Source organism: Salvelinus alpinus, chromosome 21 (genome assembly GCF_045679555.1).
Source record: "Salvelinus alpinus chromosome 21, SLU_Salpinus.1, whole genome shotgun sequence".
NCBI lineage: Eukaryota > Metazoa > Chordata > Actinopteri > Salmoniformes > Salmonidae > Salvelinus > Salvelinus alpinus.
Window position 1 is genome coordinate 8,897,022 of NC_092106.1, and position 22,740 is coordinate 8,919,761.

A 22,740-nucleotide genomic window follows, 5' to 3' on the forward strand; every position below is an offset into this window, starting at 1 on the left:
CAAATAGGAATTACAAGCAGTGGTGGAAAAAGTACCCAATTGTCATACTTGAGTACAAGAGCAACTCCCTTAATAGAAAATGACTGAAGTAAAAGTGGAAGTCACCCAGTAAAACACTACTTGAGTAAAAGTCTGAAAGTATTTGGTTTTAAATATACTTAAGTATCAAAAGTAAATGTAATTGCTAAGAAATACTTAAGGGAGTTATTCATAATAAGGGTTACATGGAGAAAATCGGACCTCTCTGAAATGAAAATGGGTGGCCCTCCCTTATTTACCTAAACTCTCCCTGAACGCTTGAAAAAAAACAAGTGACCCTCCCCTATACCCAAAATAATAATTAAAACATGTGGATAGTAGAGAACATGTCTACCATTTACCATAACTTATTGGACAGACCAGAGCCTTGGATATGCAGTTTTAGAAACTGTTCTTTGTCCTGTAAGCATTACATGGGAATTTTGATAGCGCACAGGACTCCAGGCCAAATGGTTGTGTATCTGCAGACCACTATGGACCAGAGTAGGGGTGGAAAGATCTCCTATATAGTAAAAGCAAAAATAGCCTTTTAGAAACATTTCATGCAATTCTACGTAATTTGACATATTAGCAGAATCTTTTTTTAATACCACACAAGTTACTGAATTTACAGGCTAAGAATGGACAGAGAGATAGGCATGTGTTCATCTTATCATGTGTCTCCAATGACATATCAATGTCTTGTTTGCAACAAACCTGTTTGCAAATAATAAAATCTGAGACATCATTAGGAATCTGAGCACGGTACTGTACTTTCAAATATTAGGCCTACCTTTCCACCCCAGACCGAGTAGGCATACCCACGCAGAAAAATGTAAGCTTTAACTGCTGGCTACTCTTCTTCCGTGGCTTAACTCAACGAGAGAAGGTCACAAGTGTTTCCCTAAAAGCTGTCTGGGTTTAAACATTTATTGTACGGAAAGTAAATAGCTTAATCAATTGATAGTGACAGAATTCGATTATTTCCCAAGCAAAGTACATTTCTTGTCTCCTCGGGTATAGAAGGTTGTAGCTCAGCCTCTGAATAACAACGATATCCCCATATGCATCGGAGTCATGTGTTTTACAGGTATTTTACAGCTTGTTCATAGCATAAAGCATCGCAGACCTAAGCGCTGTTATAGATCACTTTATATAATCGGCCTCAGGTTGGAATATCCATTGCAGCGTGTAATGCAGCCTAGTTTTATTTACACCATCCCAGCAGCCATCTTCGAAATATAACTTTGCTCTGTGCTTCTCCAAGCATGCACTTCGTAGCTTATAGGCTATGGATAATTTGATTGAGACCACACTAAATAGCCTATAGGGACACTTGACATTGATTGCCTGCTTGGCGCGCAGAGATGATCGGCGACATCGGGCACACATCAATCTATATCCTTATAAGCAACTCATTCTAAAACAGTGAGAAATATAGACATTTAGTCAATTACAAATTACATGACCCTCCACTGGACTAGATTTAAAAAACTGAATAAACCCCTTGACTGAAATTGAAAAAGCATGACCCTCCACCATTTTCATTCAGCTACCCATTATGTAAATTACGATCCATCCCTAAGTATCAAAAGTAAAAGTTTAAATCATTTCTAATTCCTTATTTTAAGCAAAACAGGCAGCACCATTTTCTTGTTATTTGTTATTTAAGGATAGCCAGAAGAACACTTCAACCCTCAGACATCATTTACAAATGAAGCATGTGTGTTTAGTGAGTCTGCAAGATCAGAGGCAGGAGGGATGATCATGGATGTTCTCTTAATAAGTGCTTGAATTAGATTTTTTTTTCTGTCCTGCTAAGCATTATAAATATTAATGTCAAGTACAGATAGACAGAAAATAATAAACACCAGTCTCAACGTCAACAGTGAAGAGGCGACTACGGGATGCTGGCCTTCTAGGCAGAGTTGCAAAGAAAAGCCATATCTCAGACTGGCCAATAAAAATAAAAGATTAATATGGGAAAAAGAACACAGACACTGGACAGAGGAACTCTGCCTAGAAAGCCAGCATCCCGGAGTCGCCTCTTCACTGTTGACGTTGAGACTGGTGTTTTGCGGGTACTATTTAATGAAGCTGCCAGTTGAGAACTTGTGAAGCATCTGTTTCTCAAACTATACACTCTAATGTACTTGTCCTCTTGCTCAGTTGTGCACCGGCGCCTCCCACTCCTCTTTCTCTTTCGGGTTAGAGCCAGTTTGCGCTGTTCTCTGAAGGGAGTAGTATGCAGCGTTGTACGAGATCTTCAGTTTCTTGGCAATTTCTCACATGGAATAGCCTTCATTTCTCAGAACAAGATAAGACTGACGAGTTTCAGAAGAAAGTTCTTTGTTTTCAGCTGTGCTAACATAATTGCAAAAGGGTTTTCTAATGATCAATTAGCCTTTTAAAATGATAAACTTGGATTAGCTAACACAACGTGCCATTGAAACACAGGAGTGATGGTTGCTGATAATGGGCCTCTGTCCGCCTATGTAGATATTCCCTAAACAATGTGCCTTTTCCAGCTACGATAGTCATTTACAACATTAACAAAGTCAGAACAAAAAAAAGGACATTTCTAAGTGACCCCAAACTTTTGAACAGTAGTATAGCTAGTTTGACAATGTGTCAATGTTAAGCAAGCTAGCTAACTTTATTATTAGCAATGTTAGCTAGATTATCAAGCTAGCTAACATCTCATTGGTTGAATAATTGTTCAGACTTCAAAGACCCTTGAACACATTCATGTTGTATTTACGACTTCCTAATTTCCCATGAGCACATGAAACCACACTCTCCCTTAGGGTCCAGCATTATGCCGCGTTCACGCGCTAGTCGGAACTAGGAAACTCGGAAATGCCCAACTTGCTAAATGGTTGAACGCAGCTCAGCTCGTGTATAACTACAACCTATTGGCAAGTCGGACATTTCTGAGTTTCCTAGTTCTGACTAGCACGTGAATGCAGCATTAGTCCTCTGGATAACAGTGTAGTTTAATCTGGTTCTACATGGGTGATGCAGTATGCTTGATTGAGTAGAAATGAGGAGCAGGAATGAAATTTAAATCTCAGTTTATTAACCTCAAAGGCACCCTGTACCCTGAAAACAGTTTACAAATATAATCTGTCAAATTAAACAATAATAAAGCACACAATGTCCAGCATTTTCCTCACTTATATCATCATTATTATTACTTTGACTGATATCACTTTTTTTGTATTAAAAAGAAAAAGAAAACATATATATATAGATGTGATTATCAATTCATACAATGTAAAAAATAACAAGGTTTTCAACAAAATGTATTCCTTTTTTCCCAGCAGAGGGCAATATTGTAAAGTGATATACATTTTTTCTGGCAGGGAGGCAAGTGAAGGGAAGGAAAGGGTTGCTGCCTCTGAAGTGAAGTATCAGAACGTCTAGTCTACAATCAACAATTGTTGTTAATCATCATGAATTCGTGTGTGTGTTTACATGAGTATGTGTGGGGGAGTAGAGGGGTGAGATGTGTCTGACCACAGTGGAAGTACAGTACATAGAGGACGTTTCTGTTCAAGCACAGGAGAGTAGTAATGATCCTTTGAGGACATCCTTTGGCTCATTATTTATCCTCGTCGTGGTGGTAGCCACACACCACCCCCACATCCTCATCGTGTGCACAATTGTGCTTGCCCACCTTTGCCCGTTTGCAGTCCAGTAACGTCCTCTCTGTACCCTCACACTCCACATCATCTAGCAGGATACTGCCACTGCCACCCCCCAGCTCTGCCCGTTTAGCCACACGCAGGGCTACAGGGAAGCCTAGTTGCTGGCACACCACCGTAGCCGCTTTACTACTAAACAAGTCATCACACACTGTGCCCCACTCCCCCCGTATGTAAATCTCCACCCGCCCACGGTCCGACAGCTGCTCTGCACTGATCAGCCGCACCGACCCAGCCCGATGCTTCCGGCGCCGTTTGGAACCCCGGTTCTTCTTGTTGACCCGGTTCCCTGTGGAATGTTCTATCTTGTCACTCTGGCCTTTCAGGAACTTGTCCTGGGCCTTTGAGAGAGTGAAGTTAGGCCTCTGGGTGGTGGGCTTTGTTGCAGCTGTCCAGTACGTAGGCCTTGGTGTGGTCTGGGGCCGATTGGTTGTAACTCCTAGTGGAAAGGGTCTGACTGTGGCGTGTGGTTGTGGTCGGGTCAAGGGTCGTGCTGTTGGTGGAGAGGGCCTTCTGGCCCCAGTTGTCAACAGTGGTCGGGGCTTCGGGGTAACAGTGGGCCTGGTGTAGGACAACGACGGTCTCTGCCGGGAAGGAGTGGTGGCATGACCTGGCCTGGCCGTCATTACCTGCCTCCATGAGGTGGTCAGGGCAGTTGTAGCGGTACCAGTAGGCCTCTGCTGCATTGAGGTGGGGTTGGAAGGTGTTGTTACAGGTTTAACAGTAGCCCTTATCGTTGCAGGTTTAGCAGTAGCCTTCGGGGTTGCAGTTGGAGGTGTGTAGGTAGGTCTCGTCGTCGTGGAGCGCATGGTGGTCGGAGGAGTACGGAGCGTGGTGGTAGCTGTTGTTCTAGCCGTAGTAGTGGGCGCAGCGGTGGTCGTCGGCTTCTTGTCAATGACAAACTCTGTAGAGAGGAAGTCAAGCGAGAGAAACAGCCTTTTAGAGCACTCCAACTGACCCGAGATGTGTTGCGCTGTGACTCACGATAGCCTGCAAAGGAACGCGTGTTTGTTTGTGGTGTCACTTACCCTCCTTTGGTTGGAAGTGAATCAGCTTGCCTTTAATCTTGACAAGAGTTGGCTTGAAGCTGCACTTGCCTGGAGGTGCTCTCCTAGATGGTGAGAGAAATCCGTCAAACAATCCATTTATTTTAATGCCGCCCATTACAACTCTATCTCTTACTAATACAGTATAGAGTCATTTGAATCATACATTATCATAACCACATGAAGAACAGTTCTATCATTGATAAGCACATTATATTCAGTAAATTGCCGTTAGGGTAAAAGATTTAGCAGATATTCCCTTAGCGTGACACAGAGCGATTACATTAGCTGATTACATAGTTAAAGTAAGAGATGTACTAAACAAACACAGAGGGATTGAAGACCACATCAATAATTGGATGGACAATAAACATTAGTATATCTGGCAAAGGTATGTCTGTTTTGGGAATCTGCCATTAATCCGAGATAGGGATGAATTCCCAGAGCCACTTGGCTGTTGGGACACTGTGACCCTTGTTTAATACCTGGATGGATCCACTATCTTATAGATCACCCCCGCTCTGGCAGACGCACTGGGAGCTCCCGTTGCCAGGAAGTACAGCTCCCCTAGAAACAAGAGGAAAAAAGGATCTAAGACCCATCACAAAGATATGCAACACTTTCAAAGTGAAATCAAGACAGCCCGTTTCTTTTGAACCCCTTCCCACTCTACTCAAATCAGCTTTGAAGTCAAGTATTCTGAAACAGTTTGCTTGTTGAGACTTATCTGAAGCTAAAGAGCATGCACTAAGTGGTACACCACTGGGTTTGAACTGGGTGTGCTATTTCTTTATTTCTGTTCAAAAGCAGCAGAGGCTCATCATGAAATAACTCAGAGAAGCAGACAATTTTCCATGGTTGTCTTGGGTGACTGAATTCACAAGCAGCACGCATCCCCTAATGGCCTGTTCATGTACGGATCAGTACGAACAAAACACAAAAAAGACAGAAAAACATGCAAAGCTAGTTGTCAAGGTTACCTGCCTCATCTTCAGCAAAGGATATGATGTATTTGTAATAGCTGTTGATAAGTTTGGGGAATCGGCACGTCTGGTCTTTTCCCATACAGATCTCCTTGTACTCCCACTTCCCAGTGTTTTGGTTCTCCTTCAGTGACATCAGGCGCCTAGGCAGACAAGGAGTCACTCAGATTGTGCATGTGTCAAGTGAGTTTTAGGGCATTTGAAACATTTGTCAATGATCTTTCAATTTTAAGAACATTTGTGTATCAACTTTTTTTCTAAGCATGACAATCTATGATTTTTTTTTGGTGCATTTTAATCAGTTTAATATTGGATAAATGTTGGTTATGTTGTATAAACACACACCCACTCATGAAATCCCCGAATATGTAGAGGCCATTGAGATTAGGCATCTGGCAGCCGCGGTATATGTAGCCTCCAGTGACAGACTTCCCCAGTTTGTGGGGGTAAGCAAAAATAGGCAGGATGTCATCTGAGGAGAAAATATTTTTACACTGCTTATTAAGGGATTGAATACATATCTGAATCTCTTCACCAAATAATGAATTGATTCTTCATAGAGAATCAGCCTGCCACCTCTACCAAGTTCTGTTGGAGGAATAGCCTACTCACCAAGAGAGGAGTTGCGACACAGCCTGTTGTCATAGCAAGAGAAGCCCTCCTTGGCTCTCCAGCCATAGTTGCCACCCTTGACGATGAGGTCCACCTCTTCAAACTTGTTCTGTCCCACGTCCCCGCAGAATAGTCGGCCACGGCCCTGCCTGGTGATGAGGTCGCCCCGGTCGATGGAGCAGCGCCACATGTTACGCACCCCGTAGGCGTAGATCTCAGGCAGCGAGCCCTTCTCCCCCAGGAAAGGATTGTCCGACGGGATGCTGTAGGGTTCCACGTCATCGTTGTGGTCCACATCGAGACGCAGCACCTTGCCCAACAGAGTGGACCTACACACACATGTGTTTAACTGAGTTGTACTCATAGGAAAATGTGTGAGTATTTTAGTGTGGGCTTCTGTCATTGTTTTTCATTTGTGTATGTGTATCCAACCTGGTCTCAGAGCGTTTTGTATTATTCTGTACGTAAATCTGAGACACTCCTTTTAGTATGATATGTTCCAAATTACAATTGGTATTATATGTTACGACTTTGCAAAATGTACAATATGTTAGGAATTTGCTAAATATACGACATACAAATTCTAGCTAGGTGGCAAGGTGGCTAATGTTATATAGGCTAGGGGTTAGTGTTAAGTTTAGGAGTTAGGTTAACGGGTTAAGGTTAGGGTTAGCTAACGTGCCAAGTAGTTGCAAGGCAGCGAAGTAGTAAGTCGTTGAAAAGTTTCTAATTAGCCAAAATGCTAAAGTTATCCGTGATGAGATTCGAACTAGCAACGTATGGGTTGCTAAACATTACAGTCATACAAACTGTAACGTGTCATACTAATTTGAGTGTCCCAGATTTACGTTTACGATGTTACGAGACCAGGCTGGTGTGTCACAACAGTCATCAAAGACATTTACGATTAATGAAAGTTATAGATGCACAAAGATCATGCCCCCAAAGCATTTTTTTAGGAGGAATGATATTTATGCCTCTGTGACTTTCTCACTCATCATTATTCACGATTCATTCATGATTATCTGTAATCATGGTAACATCCACATTAATGAAGAAGTGTTCAGAAACATATTCTATTCTTATTTACAATAAAACTGACTCCAATGACATAATACATTATTTACCATTAATTTCTACTAGGCATAATCCGAAACACAGCCAATGCAAACTGCAAATGCATCCAACAAGTTTGTAGGGTCACAAGCTTGATGCAGTCGTTGCGTGCTAAGAATATGGGACCAAATACTAAACTTTTGACTAAATTTAATACACTATAAGTGAATTTGTCCAAATACTTATGACACCTTCAAATGGGGGGGATTAGATACACAAAGTGCTTTCACTTCTAAATGATAAAACAGATATGTATGAAAATACCCTCAAATAAAAGGTGACATTCTGTAGTGTCACCTCATATAAAACATTTGATCTCAAATCCAGAATGCTGAAGTATAGAGCCAAATGAATTGTTTTAGATTCACTGTCCAAATAAATACATCGGGGATTCTCTCTCTCTCTCTCCCTCTCACATATACTCATATACTCATATACTCATACTATTATGCGGCCCACAGCGTCTTGTGTAAATATTAGCCTTGGCACGGCCCAAAACCCTCATATCCCTGGCCTTCCACTCATTGGCTGTCAAGAAACCCTCTGCTCATCTTTCTTCTCCTGGGATGAGCTGAAAGGGATGTTTCCACCCAATGCAACTCAATACAATACCGCCCCCGAGATAAAGCTGTGATGTGTAGAACCCTCTATTTCGGCATGCATAAATTCTGCTATCCACTAGAGCTACCCAACTATGAACTAGACATAACCCTCTTCTGAGAATAACGCATAACAAGGTTGATTTAGAGCACCTGCTCTTACTCATGCCACTGTTGAAGTTGGGAGGGTGGGCTCATTGTTATGGCTGGAATAGAATGAATGGAACGGAGTCAATCATGTGTTTTCCATATTTTTTGTGATTCGTTTGATACCGTTCCATTTATTTCATTCCAGCCATTACAATGAGCCCGTCTTCCAATAGCTCCTCCCACTAGCCTCCTTTTACATCTACATCGTAATATTCTGAACAGAATAGCAGATATTCTACCTCCATTCAGGTCTTTAAAAGGAGTGGTAAACGTCCCTTCAAGCTCAACTATGCAAGACTGTAGTGATTATCACATGGTAAGAAAATGCCCGCCATCGCTCGACAACATTCTCCATAAATATTTAGCCTGGCACAGCAGGTCCAGACTCTGGCCACTGTCCAAAGCGCTGTGGGGGTGGCACTCACAACCTGACTGGTACTGCTATGCCCTGTCCTTGCCCATGGTTCAAAATAAAATGCATTCTAAGACACAGACTGTCCAGAGCTCAGTGATGTTTTTCCTCAAAGAAGGTTTTAGAGTTTCTCATAATATCACCGTGTGTACAATTCTGTCATGGTGTTATAACTATAGAGGCAGGTCACTTTCAGCAAAATGTTTTGGGCTGCCTTTGAGTCCTTTCTGAATGGCCCTGTGACACTATGTAGATTCTGGACACTGCCAATCCCTGCCCTGGCCCCTGCCAGGAGAAAGCTAAACAGTGCCAAGGCTAATATTGTGAACAACTGTACTGTCTGTCTACATGAATGTACACATAGCCTTGAGCTGAGTGTTTGTCATGTCAAATGCTCAGGGGTTGAGGTCATAGATGGCGATTCTCTCCCAATGTTACCAAAGCGTTGGCGCCATTGGCAAGTAAGGTCATAAAATCTCACTTTCATAAATAGCTGCTGAGTGGCATTGCTGAAGGTCCTGTATAAAGTTAATTGCGCTTCAATCCATAAATTTGTCACTCTCTCAATGTCTAGAGCTTGTCAATTTCTAGTCAAAGTTTTTAGTAAAAGATTCTTCTACCCTCCGGAGTCAATTCATCTTCTGGAATATTAAACTTGTTTATGACAAGTTGACAACAACTCAGACACAAATTTCATCTAAACAACGTGTATTAGTCAACCATGAATATAATAATTACTAGACATTTACCAGGGCAACAGGATTTTCCATTCTTTAAAAATAGAATCATGTATCACTATGTTATCATATGAGAACGTCACATAATTTGGCAATTGAGTAATACAGTTTACAAACACACTAAAAGACTAATTGTGCCCTGTGGTCCCTTTACTGTAGCTTATATTTATATCAACAAAGATGTCACGCTATAGATTAAACTTTTTGAACTCTTATTTTTCCAGATTTTTTAAATATTAAATGACTGTAAGTAAGTATACTATGAAGAGCCAGATGTATCACATTAAGCGTTTCACTCCACTACTAACTATAATTGTCACTTCTACTCCCTCTCCGGCGCTCGAGGTCGGCAGTCTGCTGATTATTACGCACACCTGTCACCATCGTTAAGCGCACCAGCACCTCATCCGACTCACCTGGACTCCATCACCTTCCTGATTACCTTCCCAATATCTGTCACTCCCTTTGGTTCTTTCCCTAGGTGCTATTGTTTCTGTTCCAGAGTTCATTTTGTACGCTACCTGTGTTTCTTGGTTTGTTCTATGTTCATTTAGTTATTAAATAAACTCCCTGAACTTGCTTCCTGAATCCCAGTGAACACATTGCAATAATACTCCAACACCGCTGTTTAGGTGTCCTTTGTTGAACTATATCTTCAACTTAAAAAATGTAGGTCTCTGAAGCAAACATATCATTCTGACGTTCAAAAAACATCAACATGGGGTGAAGGCTAGATATACACTAAATTACTAAATGAAACCCCTTCATTTGTTTCCCCTGAATTAGTTTTGAAATGTATAGAGCACGGGGACTCACTTATTCTGGGAGTTCCCAAACTTGCCAAAGGGGTCCCCTGCTCTTCCCCCATCGCCGATGAAGATATAGAGGTAGCCATCGTGCCCGAAGAGAAGCTGGCCCCCGTTGTGGTTCGAGGCAGGTTCCACCACTTCCAAAATAGTTCTACAAAGAAAACCACGCATGACCAAACATCACTAAATTCTAAATCTGATAGGATGATTGTAGTTGCAGATCTTTATTTCAAATCTGCTGTTTTGTATTGTTTCAAAATGTCAAATACATGTATGTGAATGGAGCCCATGACACCACAGGTTCTGATTCAGTCCATGTCATTTGGTGATACTTCTCTTACCTCTCTGAGGAGTGATCTAGTTGGTTCATATCGTCAGCGGACAGTGTGAACTCACTAATGCGGATCCTCTCCTCCTTCTTCACAGACACAGAGTAGTAGACATAGGCCTTCTGCACCAGCGTGAAGCGCGGGTGGAGGGCCATGCAGAGGAAGCCTCTCTCATCCCCTGCCCAGGGAGAGGTGAGCACTGCCTTAGTCAGGTTGAGGAAGGGCCGGTCAATACGGGAGCCATTGGACAGGTACGTCCACACGTAGCCCAGCTGCTCGGCCACAAAGAAGCGGTGGGTCCCGTCGTCGGCGTGGACCATGGCCACCGGGTTCCTCAGGCCGTTGGCCACCTCCTGCAGGCACAGCTGGAGACAGCCCTCAGGGTCCGCCCGAACATCTCCCAGGTTGGCGTTGAGCCTGTCGTCGGAGAGCACGTTGGGGTAACAGTACTCCCTGTCTTTGAGCTCCAGGAAGTTACAGAACTTATTGCGGTCCTCCTCTATGCCCACCGTGGCGTTGTTGTCGGTGAGCAGGCTAATGGTGTAGCGGCACTGGTGCCAGAACTCAGAGCAGTAGTCTCCGCACAGGCCTGGCAGCTCCCTCATGGGTGTGTTGGCATCCTCAGCATCGTACAGGTGGGCAGAGTAGGGAGAGCACTCCTGCAAGGATGAGGAAAGCTTGTTTGAAAAGTGGCAGAGGTATTGGGGCTCGGACTACACACGCTTATGAGCAAAACTTGGTAGATCTACCTTGTCGGCTGATAACTTTCATAATGAGCTACCACTTAAACTGTAGGCTATAGCCACTTTGTGTAATCTCATATTGAAACTTCAAAAGCATAGTCTGCATGTTAATGCTATGTCATGTCTGTTCATGATACTGTGCAGCTATTTTCATGATGAACTTGTAAACATTGTAAACATTGTAAAGCTTGTAAACATTTGAAATTCAGCGTGTCCTCATTTCCTCCCAGTACTCACCAGACCAGCTGGTAATGACTACTCTGGCTATAAATAAGACCTGTTTAAATGCATCTTGGAACATCCAATCCCTTATTAACTCAAAGCCACACAATTACACCCATTTTGACACTGGTAAACCGTTGGGACAATGATGCAAAACATATAAACCACTGTAACAGCTGGTACTGAAATAAACAATTCTGTTACAAAAACTCTGATTAATAATATAATGATTCCAATTCTTAAGCAAAGGGGGCATAATGTGTTCTGGAGTTCTGCTGAGTCATTTTTCATTTCTTTCCATTTAAATCTGGGATATGCTCTCTCAAAAGGTGCCATCAAACAATGCTCAAAAACTCTACATCAAAGCGTTTAACATCAACAACACTTGGCCAACTCAGGGTTTAAATCTGTTGCTGACCATAAGTTGCAGGGTGAATTATGCAAATCACATGATTCCCAGGCAGTGACGTTAACAAAAAGGGGGCAATCTGGAGGTGGTATGTGTTACGCACAGCCACATGTCTGAGTTGGGGGTACAGTATAAAACTAGTAGGTTAAGAACTGACAAATGTGGGCATATAGCTGCTAAAAGGAACATAAACAAAAGCATGTATGAAATGCCTTAATTTAAACTAAATGTAAGATATGTTACGTCATGGCACATTGTGAGGCCCATTTCTTTAACGTACTGTATCTGTGACCAACAGATGCATATCTGTAGTCCAAGTCATGGGAAATGCATAGATTAGGGCCTAATGAATTTATTTCAATTGACTGATTTCCTCATATGAACTGTAACTGTAAAATATTAGAAATTCTTGCATGGGAGAGGTGAGCAAAGGGCCAAGTTTTTCAAAAGTTATCTCTCTGGATTTCGCCTATCGGATAGGATTAAATGCATAGAAATAGAATGATTAGAACGGGTTTCCCCATTCAAGTCAATAATTTGATGGTTCTATTAATTATATTTCTATGCATTTAATCCTAAACCAGATAACTTTTGAAAAACTGGGCCCTGGTCATTGTTTTTTGTCATATGGGTGTTGACTCCTCTGGCCTCTACTGCAGGCAGCCCTGATAATGCAGTCACTTAGCCAACTATAAAATTCTGTTTAAATTCTTTGTAAATACTGTGTTGGATGGGATGGGGAGCCCTGACAACAGCAATCCGTCAAACTTAACTCCACGTGCCTTTTGTTCACAGAGATGGCAACCAGATGTCACAGTACCTTGCAAAAGTATGCATCCCCCTTGGCGTTTTTCCTATTTTGTTGCATTACAACCTGTAATTTAAATAGATTTTTATTTGGATTTCATGTAATGGACATACAAAAAAATTGTCCAAATTGGTGAAGTGAAATGAAGAAAAAAAAACTTGTTTCAAAAAATCATAAAAAGAAAAAAATGGAAAAGTGGTGCGTGCATATATATTCACCTCCTTTGCGATGAAGTCGCTAAATAAGATCTGGTGCAACCAATTACCTTCAGAAGTCACATAATTAGTTAAATAAAGTCCACCTGTGTGCAATCTAAGTGTCACATGATCTGTCACATGATCTGTCACATGATCTCAGTATATACTGTATACACCTGTTCTGAAAGGCCTGAGTCTGCAACACGACTAAGCAAGTGGCACCACGAAGACCAAGAAGCGCTTCAAACAGGTCAGGGACAAAGTTGTGGAGAAGTATAGATCAGGGTTGGGTTATAAAAAAATATCTTAAACTTTGAACATCCCACGGAGCACCATTAAATCCATTATTTAAAAAATGGAAAGAATATGGCACCACAACAAACCTGCCAAGAGAGAGCCGCCCACCCAAACTCAGGGACCAGGCAAGGAGGGCATTAATCAAAGAGGCAACAAAGAGACCAGAGAAAACCCTAAAGGAGCTGCAAAGCTCCCCAGTGGAGATATGAGTATCTGTCCATAGGACCACTTTAAGCCGTACACTCCACAGAGCTGGGCTTTACGGAAGAGTGGCCATAAAAAAGCCATTGCTTAAAGAAAAGAAATAAGCAAACACGTTTGGTGTTTGCCAAAAGGTAAGTGGGAGACTCCCCAAAAATATGGAAGAAGGTACTCTGGTCAGATGAGACTAAAATGTAGCTTTTTGGCCATCAAGGAAAATGCTATGTCTGGTGCAAACCCAACACCTCTCATCACCCCAAGAACACCATCCCCACAGTGAAGCATGATGGTGGCAGCATCACAGTATGTCTTTCATCGGCAGGGACTGGGAAACTGGTCAGAATTGAAGGAATGATGGCTGGCACGAAATATAGGGAAAATCTTGAGGGAAACCTGTTTGTCTTCCAGAGATTTGAGACTGGGACGGAAGTTCACCTTCCAGCAAGACAATGACACTACTGCTAAAGCAACACTTGAGTGGTTTAAGGGGAAACATTTAAATGTCTTGGAATGGCCTAGTCAAAGCCCAGAACTCAATCCAATTGAGAATCTGTGGTGTGACTTAAAGATTGCTGTACACCAGCGGAACCCATCCAACTTGAAGGAGCTGGAGCAGTTTTGCCTTGAAGAATGGGCAAAAATCCCAGTGGCTAGATGTGTCAAGCTTATAGAGACATACCCCAAGATACTTGCAGCTGTAATTGCTGAAAGGTGTCTCTACAAAGTATTGACTTTGGGGGGGATGAATAGTTATGCACGCTTAAGTTCTCTGTAGTTTTTTTGGTCTTATTTCCTGTTTGTTTCACAATAAAAAAGATTTTGCATTTTCAAAGTGGTAGGCATGTTGTGTAAATCAAATGACACAAAACCACCAAAAATCTATTTTAATTCTAGGTTGAAAGGCAACAAAATTGGAAAAATGCCAGGGGGGTGAATACTTTCGCAAGCCACGGTATGTTACAAATTGTACATTTTATCGTGGAAACAACCCTAGACTAGCACTACCACACGCACACCCACAAACATTGTGAGAGTAAAGAAGGACAGTAGTAAAATGGTTAAGTACACGGTGCAGGGTGAGCTGGTAGGGTTAAAGCTGTGTGTGTTGGTTTCCTTTCCTCCATGAGTCACCAAAGTCAACATAAATACGCTCAAAGAAACCTCTAAAACGGCCCTCCTTCCAAAAGGGGTTGGCAGTAATGAGAGAGTGCACATGTGCCACATCGTATAGGACAACCCTTCAACGTTCCACGTTGCCACAATCACTGTAAATGTGAGACTTCTCATCTTCCAAAGTTGGGAAGGAGGTATAGGATAGGCTGTATTTAGTTAAATGGTTGACGTCAATGTTACTAATTGTTTTGTAACCCAATAGTCAGCCTTAATCCTACCACAAGTAGATGGTATAGTTCCTTCAACTACTTCAGCTGGATTCAACTCCTCACCTCCCTCTCCCTCCTGCCCTCCCTCCCTATCCCAGTGGAAATATGATACTGTATATCCTGTTCAGTGACCAGAGAGGAAATCCATGTTTGGCTGGAGGTCAGTGGGCCTCTTGACAGATCACAAGCATCCCCCTGTATCTTTGATAACTGTCTGGACAAAGGGCATGATTGAGCAGAGTTTACCCTGGCTAAGTGGCCTTGGGCATTGGGTCGCCAGCCACTGACCACACTGCCTGTACCTAAGCATGGCTGATAGGAGAGCTGAGAGCTGAGCACAATAGCTAATTTCCACTGGATCCAAAACCAAACAAAGCTGAGGACACGTTCACATGGTCTGCAATTCTCTTCATTGGAGAGGAGAACAAATATATTCCATCCAGTAGTGATGTTGTGGTACTGTGGTTCAGGCCCCCAAATCCATCATTGGTAACAGTACTGTCGTATCTCATGGTTGAACAGACAAGTCAACGCTTGACATAATCCCTCCAACTGTAATTTGTTCCAATCTACAGCGTGCACATTTGGAAAGGCCTGGGGTATGTAATTATCATGATGTTCATATACATTTCAGTAATGAAGGGGGTGTCAATTTGTAAAAATTTGAATTAAATATAGTTTCATGAAATATGATAGATTAATCTGTATAAAATGTTTTATATCCTGTGATGAAATATAATTTTATTACAAGTGAATTTTTTTTTAAAACATGCCTGAAGATTATCCATTCTACAAATGCACTCTTAGGAAAAACAAGGTATTATCTTTTTGTGGAAAGTTTTAGATAAGGAGGCATTAGCTAACATCCGACTACTGACAGACTTCAATTTACCTGACAGAGGATGGTGCGTATGTATTTCGCACAGGTCATGTAACCCGAGTAGTCAAAATAGTCCATGATCTTGTAGAAGTTTTGGGAGATCTTGTCATCTTTCTCCAGGTCACAGCAACCAAACTTGGCGTACTCCTTACAGAAGACCAGAGGCTCCCGTGGCTGGAAGGGGGGCTTGTAATCCAGGCACTGGGGATGGGTGTTCCCATGTCGGGGTGCGTGTAGGACCAGTAGGACCAACAGCCAACGGGACAGCAGCTCAACTCCCTTTACACTTACCCTGCTCATTGCAATAGTAGTTTACCCTGCCACCTGTAGGGCTAAGTAATGGAGAGACGCAAAATTCCAAAAGGTCTGTGTGTAGTGGTGATTCTGTCCCTTCCCCCTGGTGCCTGACTGTTGGAGAGCCTTCCTATGTTTGCTCTGGACATGTGCTCTTTCGCGGGACAAAAACGAACGGTGGCGGAGAGCAACAGGCCCTTTCATTCAGCAGTCCGCCCTGGCCAGCCACGATGCTTCCACTCTCCACTCAGAACCTATTCCCTCCCTCCTTCTGCTCCCTCCTCCCCTTACTCTCCCTCTCTCCTCCTCTCCCTCGCTCTCTGTCTGTCCTCCACAGACACATGGCATTCTTTCCCATTGCGGCCTGTCTATATCACCCTGCTGTAGCTCTCCTCCCCCCTCTACATACTCAGCCTTTTCTCTACTTCACACACACCTCCCTACCCTGCCTCAGACAGATTCACTGAATGACTCAGGACGTGTGCTGAAAGAAGAGAGCAATGGATCCTCCACACACCACAAACAATGGCATAGCCTATAAGAAACTGTATGTATATGATGGATTACACATGGATAGTGCTCATGTGTTTCATACAGGCTACTGCTGTTATTCAACAGGCATTTGTAAACCACTTGGTGATATGAAATTGACCTAAAACCAGTAGACATCAACTGAAAATCTGTCCTAAAGTGAATTGAGTCTAACGATAAAAGGCGAGACAGCCTTTGAATTGGCTTTCTGCTGAATGTTGTGTCCTAGACCTACAGGGTATACAAATACCAAAGACATATGTCTTTCATTTGGACTCAGCCACCTCCCTCCCATGTACTTGGTTTCAGATCTGACATATTTGCACAGCACATCTTAATTTCTCTGGTAACATCATAGGAACTGTTTTTATTTCCTCTTGCAATGACATATTTTGAACATGTGGATATTAAACCATCTGCTTCCGGATAAATAAGTACAGCCCGCTATTATTAGAGGAAAGGCTGGATAAGAAGCCCATTAATCAAATATTGATTATTCAAACCGGTATCTTTTTAAATTTCTTTTCCACTCAGACCTTTTCAGACCTCGCATTGCTGTCCGTGTTTAGTGCTTTATTGAGGTGAAACGGCTGTGAGTCAGAGTGAGTCAGAGAGAGTTCATCTGCTTTCTGGGAATTGTACTGCCTCATATCAGTAAGCCAAGTCTCTTAAACACTTCAGATAGACAGAATTAAGACGTAGATTGGGTCATGACTTTTTGGAAAGGCTATCAAATTATTTTTATAATAGGCTAGTAGTCTGTAGGGTGTAGTTTGTCTTACTGTACCATTTGGAAATACTTCTGCCATTGGCAAGTGGTGCAGTCTATTCCTGCATGTACAATGATAAAACTTAATTTCAAAGAAAGTGTTAAATGATACAGAATGCTATACTTAGGGAGAGAGAGAGAAAAAAAGCAATGTCTCATCTGAATGAAAGAAGCCTGGTGTTTGAAGGTCTGGACCTGGAGACAAGGACAGTAAATCAAATCAAGAGTGCAAAGCCTGTCATCAAGGCAAAGGGTGGCTACTTTGAAGAATCTCAAATCTAAAAAAATATTTTGATTTGTTTAACACTTTCTTTGTTACTACATGATTCCATATGTGTTATTTCATAGTTTTGATGTCTTCACTATTATTCTACAATAAAGAAAAACCCTTGAATGAGTAGGTGTGTCCAAACTTTTGACTGGTACTGTATATACATATATATACAGTGGCAAGAAAAAGTATGTGAACCCTTTAGAATTACCTGGATTTCTGCATAAAATGGTCATACAATTTGATCTGATCTTCATCTAAATCACAACAATAGACAAACACAGTCTATTAACATTCACAGTGTAGGGTGCAAAAGTATGTGAACCCTTGGATTTAATAACTGGTTGACCCTCTTTTGGTAGCAATAACCTCAACCAAACGTTTTTGGTAGTTACGGATCAGACCTGCACAATGGTCAGAAGGAATTGTGGACCATTCCTCTTTAAAAACTGTTGCAGTTCAGCAATATTCTGGTGTGAACCGCTCTCGAGGTCATGCCACAGCATCTCAATCGGGTTGAGGTCAGGACTCTGACTGGGCCACTCCAGAAGGCGTATTTTCTTCTGTTGAAGACATTCTGTTGTTGATTTACTACTGTGTTTTGGGTCGTTGTCCTGTTGAATCACCCAACTTCTGTTGAGTTTCAATTGGCGGACAGATAGCCTTACATTCTCTTGCAAAAGGTCTTCATCAACATGGGAATTCATTTTTTCGTCAATGATTAGATTAGATTCAACTGTATTGTCATTGAACAAGTACAAGTACAGGACAACGAAATCTAACCAGAAGTGCAAATAAGAGTACAACAAACGTATAAGTGAAACAATTAAGTACAATGTATATTATTAAGTGGGATGTACAAATGTGCAATGAAGGCAAATGGCAAGTACAAATGGCAAGTCTAAATGGGCAATGAAGGCAAATTGAAAGTACAAGGAGGCATGCAACTGAAATACAGGGAAAGCAGCAATGAGGTTACCGAGGTAGACATCTACGTGTACAACTGAATAATGTCTTTAATCAGACTTTGCAAAGCAATATCAGAGTCCAGTAGTACCGTGAAGAGTGCAAAGTGAGTAATGCAACAAGGTCCCTGAGAGGCACTACTAAGCGGTGGGCTGGTGGATATGGCTCAGCAGGGTTACAGTAGCTGGAAAGAAACTGTTATTGAGCCTGCTAGTGCGGGAACGTAGAGACCTGTTCCGCCTGCCTGATGGTAGGAAGGCAAACAGTTTGTGACATGGATGTGAAGGGTCCCTGATGATGCCGCGCGCACTACGCAGACAACGCTTGCGCTGGAGGTCTACGATGGCAGGGATCTGGGCACCAGTCATGTGCTGGGCTGTTTTCACCACCCGTTGCAGGGCATTCCGGTCGGCCATGGAGCATCCGCCAAACCACACTGTGGCGCAGTTAGTCAGAATGCTCTCGACCGTGCAGTGGTAAAAGTTCACCTGGATCTTGGGAGACAGGCGGGCCTTCTTCAGCGTCCTCAAAAAGTACAGGCGCTGCTGTGCCCTTTTGACCAGGGTTGAGGTGTTGAGGGTCCAGGAGAGGTCCTCGGAGATGTAGACACCCAGGAAATTGAAGCTGGGCACACGCTCCACCTCAATGCCATCAATGAGAACTGGGGCGTGGCTGCAGCTTTTAGACTTCCTGTTATCCACGATGAGCTCCTTGGTTTCCTTTGCATTGAGGACCAGGTTGTTGTCAGCGCACCATGCAGCCAGGTGTTTGACCTCCTCCCTGTAGGCTGTCCAGGCCCTGAGGCAGCAAAGCAGCCCAAACCATGATGCTCCCTCCACCATACTTTACAGTTGGTATGAGGTTTTGATGTTGGTGTGCTGTGCCTCTTTTTCTCCACACATAGTGTTGTGTGTTCCTTCTAAACAACTCAACTTTAGTTTAATCTGTCCACAGAATATTTTGACAGTAGAGCTGTGAAACATCCAGGTGCTCTTTTGGGAACTTCAGACCATGGTGTCCTCCCATGAACACTGTTCTTGTTTAGTGTTTTACGTATCGTAGACTCGCAAACAGAGATCATAGCATGTTCCAGAGATTTCTGTAAGTCTTTAGCTGACACTCTAGGATTCTTCTTAACCTCATTGAGCATTCTGCGCTGTGCTCTTGCAGTCATCTTTGCAGGACGGCCACTCCTAGGGAGAGTAGCAACAGTGCTGAACTTTCCCAATTTATAGACAATTTGTCTTACTGTGGACTGATGAACATCAAGGCTATTAGAGATACTGTTGTAACCCTTTCCAGCTTTATGCAAGTAAACAATTCTTAATCTTGATCTCTTTTGGTCGAGGCATGGTTCACATGATTTGTCATTATGAGGTATGTGTGTGTAGATGGATGAGGGAAAAAATCTACGGAATCAATTTAGAATTTTCTGAAGGCAGCAGTCTCTAAGGTGTAGGGTAGAAGAACCGGGTGATAGCCAGCTAATAGGTCCTTGATGATCTTCTTGACCTTCCTGTGACACCGGGCGCTGTAGATGTCCTGGAGGGCAGGTACAACTACAGTCAATGTATGTTATGTGATAACCTGTGAGTCCAATCTAAGAATGATAACTTATCAACACATCTAGGATCTAAGGTTACCCCGTAGTAATTCAACATAAACTTGCTATACTTCTTTCTCAGGAAACTGTGGTATAGTGTAAGTGTTTTGTACTGAGTGTACAAAACATTAAAAACAGTTGCTCTTTCCATGACATAGACCAGGTGAATGCTGTGATTTGTTTTTGATGTCACTTGTTAAATCCATTTCAATCAGTGTAGATTGAAGGGGAGGAGACAGTTTAAAGAAGGATTTTTAAGCCTTGAGACAGTTGAGACATGGATTGTATGTGTGCCATTGAGGGTGAATGGGCAAGACAAAATATTTAAGTGCCTTTGAACGGGATATGGTAGTAGATGCCAGGCGCACCGGTTTGTGTCAAGAACTGCAACACTGCTGGGTTTTTCACGCTCCTGCAGCTATGGAACCCTGACCTGTTCACCGGACGTGCTACCTGTCCCAGACCTGCTGTTTTCAACTCTCTAGAGACAGCAGGAGCGGTAGAGATACTCTTAATGATCGGCTATGAAAAGCCAACTGACATTTACTCCTGAGGTGCTGACTTGCTGCACCCTCGACAACTACTGTGATAATTATTATTTGACCATGCTGGTCATTTATGAACATTTGAACATCTTGGCCATGTTCTGTTATAATCTCCACCCGGCACAGCCAGAAGAGGACTGGCCACCCCTCATAGCCTGGTTCCTCTCTCGGTTTCTTCCTAGGTTTTGGCCTTTCTAGGGAGTTTTTCATAGCCACCGTGCTTCTACACCTGCATTGCTTGCTGTTTGGGGTTTTAGGCTGGGTTTCTGTACAGCACTTTGAGATATCAGCTGATGTAAGAAGGGCTATATAAATACATTTGATTTGATTTTGTGTATCAAGAATGGTCCACCAGCCAAAGGACATCCAGACAACTTGACACAACTGTGGGAAGCATTGGAGTCAACATGGGCCAGCATCCCTGTGGAATGCTTTTGACACCTTGTAGAGTCCATGCCCTGGCGAACTGAGGCTGTTCTGAGGGCAAAAGGCGGTACAACTCAATATGAGGAAGGTGCTCCTAATGTTTTGTACACTCAGTGTATATCTTGCTAACGCCAGTTCCCACTCGCCCTCTTTCTCTCCTTGCCTGCATGCCTCTGATTACCATCTCAGGGTTGAGTATCCATTAACTCCGGAGACAACGCTGGAGCAGTGCATTTCATGCTCTGACGCTTCCCTCTATCTCCAACCTAAGAGCCAGACAGGGTGAGTCAAGGAGTGGGAGAGGGTGCATTCGGATCGCCCAGGAAAGTGATGAGCGTCTGGGGTCGTTCAGGGGTAACCAGTATACCATGCTGCTCTTTCAGAATGATACACAGCCAAATCCCCTCTTTAGTTTAGCATCACTAAGCATAAATTATTATGTGATATGTTGGTTTTATAAACAGTGACTGCTTGATTGTTATGCAATTCCAACATTTGAAAAAAGTGGTGAAAAAAGGTATGAGATGACTGTATTATACTTTAGAGTCCCCACGCTTCTCTATACCAAGTCCCTCTCGTGAACACGCCTTTCCGATGGCCTCCCAGGCACCATCCCACTTCTGGCATCAATGTAGCGAAGTTGGGGGTACCTCCGACAGGGATTCAAACCTGGCTCTAGCAATTGTACACTTCAGCCACATATGGTTTTACTGTGTTTGTGCATTCCAGATACTCTGACCTGAAAATCAAGGCATATTTCAGTGTTAAAATCAATAAAGGATTGATATTTCATTGTGGACCAGTGGAGACTGTATTGAGGAAGTGGAGGATAGCACTCTACTCTAGAGTAAATTGCTGTGACATCATTGGGATGGCAGCAAATTAACATGTTTTGTTAAGCTTTAGAATGCCCAGTGGGCTAACAGAGGGGTATTCCCAATATGTGTGTATTCTCTCCCCAAAGACACATATGTGGCAGGACTACAGATGGCTTATCATGGATTGCCTGGAGCCCAAACATCCTAAACTGTACAAAACACACCCAGTGTGTCTTACGTATACACATCAACTGCTTACCGTACTATAAAACTATCCAGGCATGCATTTAAAATGTAATATACTCTGTACTTTCTTACCACCTATCAAAACGTTGACAAATATTATTAGCCTTTAACCTAAAGATTTACTGGTTTTCCACAGCGACTGACAGTCAGGCTGACACCAATACTTTTGGTATTAATATTCCTAATTCCTATGTAAGCCAATTTCCTGACATATTATGTAACACATCAGCCAAGTAAAGTTCCCGCAATCCAAGGTTGATCCAGCTCTAAAACGTCAGGTGGATTAGTGCTTTTACCTCGTGGTTCACCCCAGTTCCTCTCAGAGAAAAAAACATTTAAAGAAATGCTTAAATGGCCCTGAAAAAGCCCAGGATTTAAGCTTCAGTCAAATTGCTACTGACACTAATTGATTCTCATTTTAATTGTATATATGAGAAATAGAAGAGCCACATACAGCTGAAGTTGGAAGTTTACATTCACTTAGGTTGGAGTCATTAAAACTAAAGTGTTGGATAAAACTAGTTTTTCAACCACTCCACACATTTCTTGTTAACAAACTATAGTTTTGGCAAGTTGGTTAGAACATCTTCTTTGTGCATGACACAAGTCATTTT

The 22,740-nt window shown here is 42.6% G+C and overlaps 1 protein-coding gene across 1 annotated transcript; it reads right to left on the bottom strand.

The window, feature by feature from the left end:
- Nucleotides 1-3,075: 3,075 nt before the first annotated feature.
- Nucleotides 3,076-16,234, bottom strand: LOC139547739 (HHIP-like protein 1). Its single transcript, XM_071356770.1, has 9 exons — nucleotides 15,670-16,234; nucleotides 10,531-11,177; nucleotides 10,197-10,340; nucleotides 6,367-6,695; nucleotides 6,100-6,226; nucleotides 5,752-5,897; nucleotides 5,257-5,338; nucleotides 4,754-4,836; nucleotides 3,076-4,629 (listed from the first exon to the last, which is right to left on the bottom strand). Exons 1-9 carry the CDS (start codon nucleotides 15,955-15,957, stop codon nucleotides 3,623-3,625), a joined length of 2,853 nt encoding a protein of 950 aa, XP_071212871.1. The 5' UTR covers nucleotides 15,958-16,234; the 3' UTR covers nucleotides 3,076-3,622.
- Nucleotides 16,235-22,740: the final 6,506 nt, after the last annotated feature.

Excerpts from the sequence above, each read along its gene's own strand:
- LOC139547739 (XM_071356770.1), bottom strand. The coding sequence starts at position 15,957 with ATGAGCAGGGTAAGTGTAAAGGGAGTTGAGCTGCTGTCCCGTTGGCTG. Across the intron at positions 6,696-10,196 it reads TTTGGGAACTCCCAGAATAA|GTCCACTCTGTTGGGCAAGG; the intron begins GTGAGTCCCCGT and ends ATGTGTGTGTAG. Across the intron at positions 4,630-4,753 it reads TCACTTCCAACCAAAGGAGG|AGTTTGTCATTGACAAGAAG; the intron begins GTAAGTGACACC and ends TCCTCTCTACAG.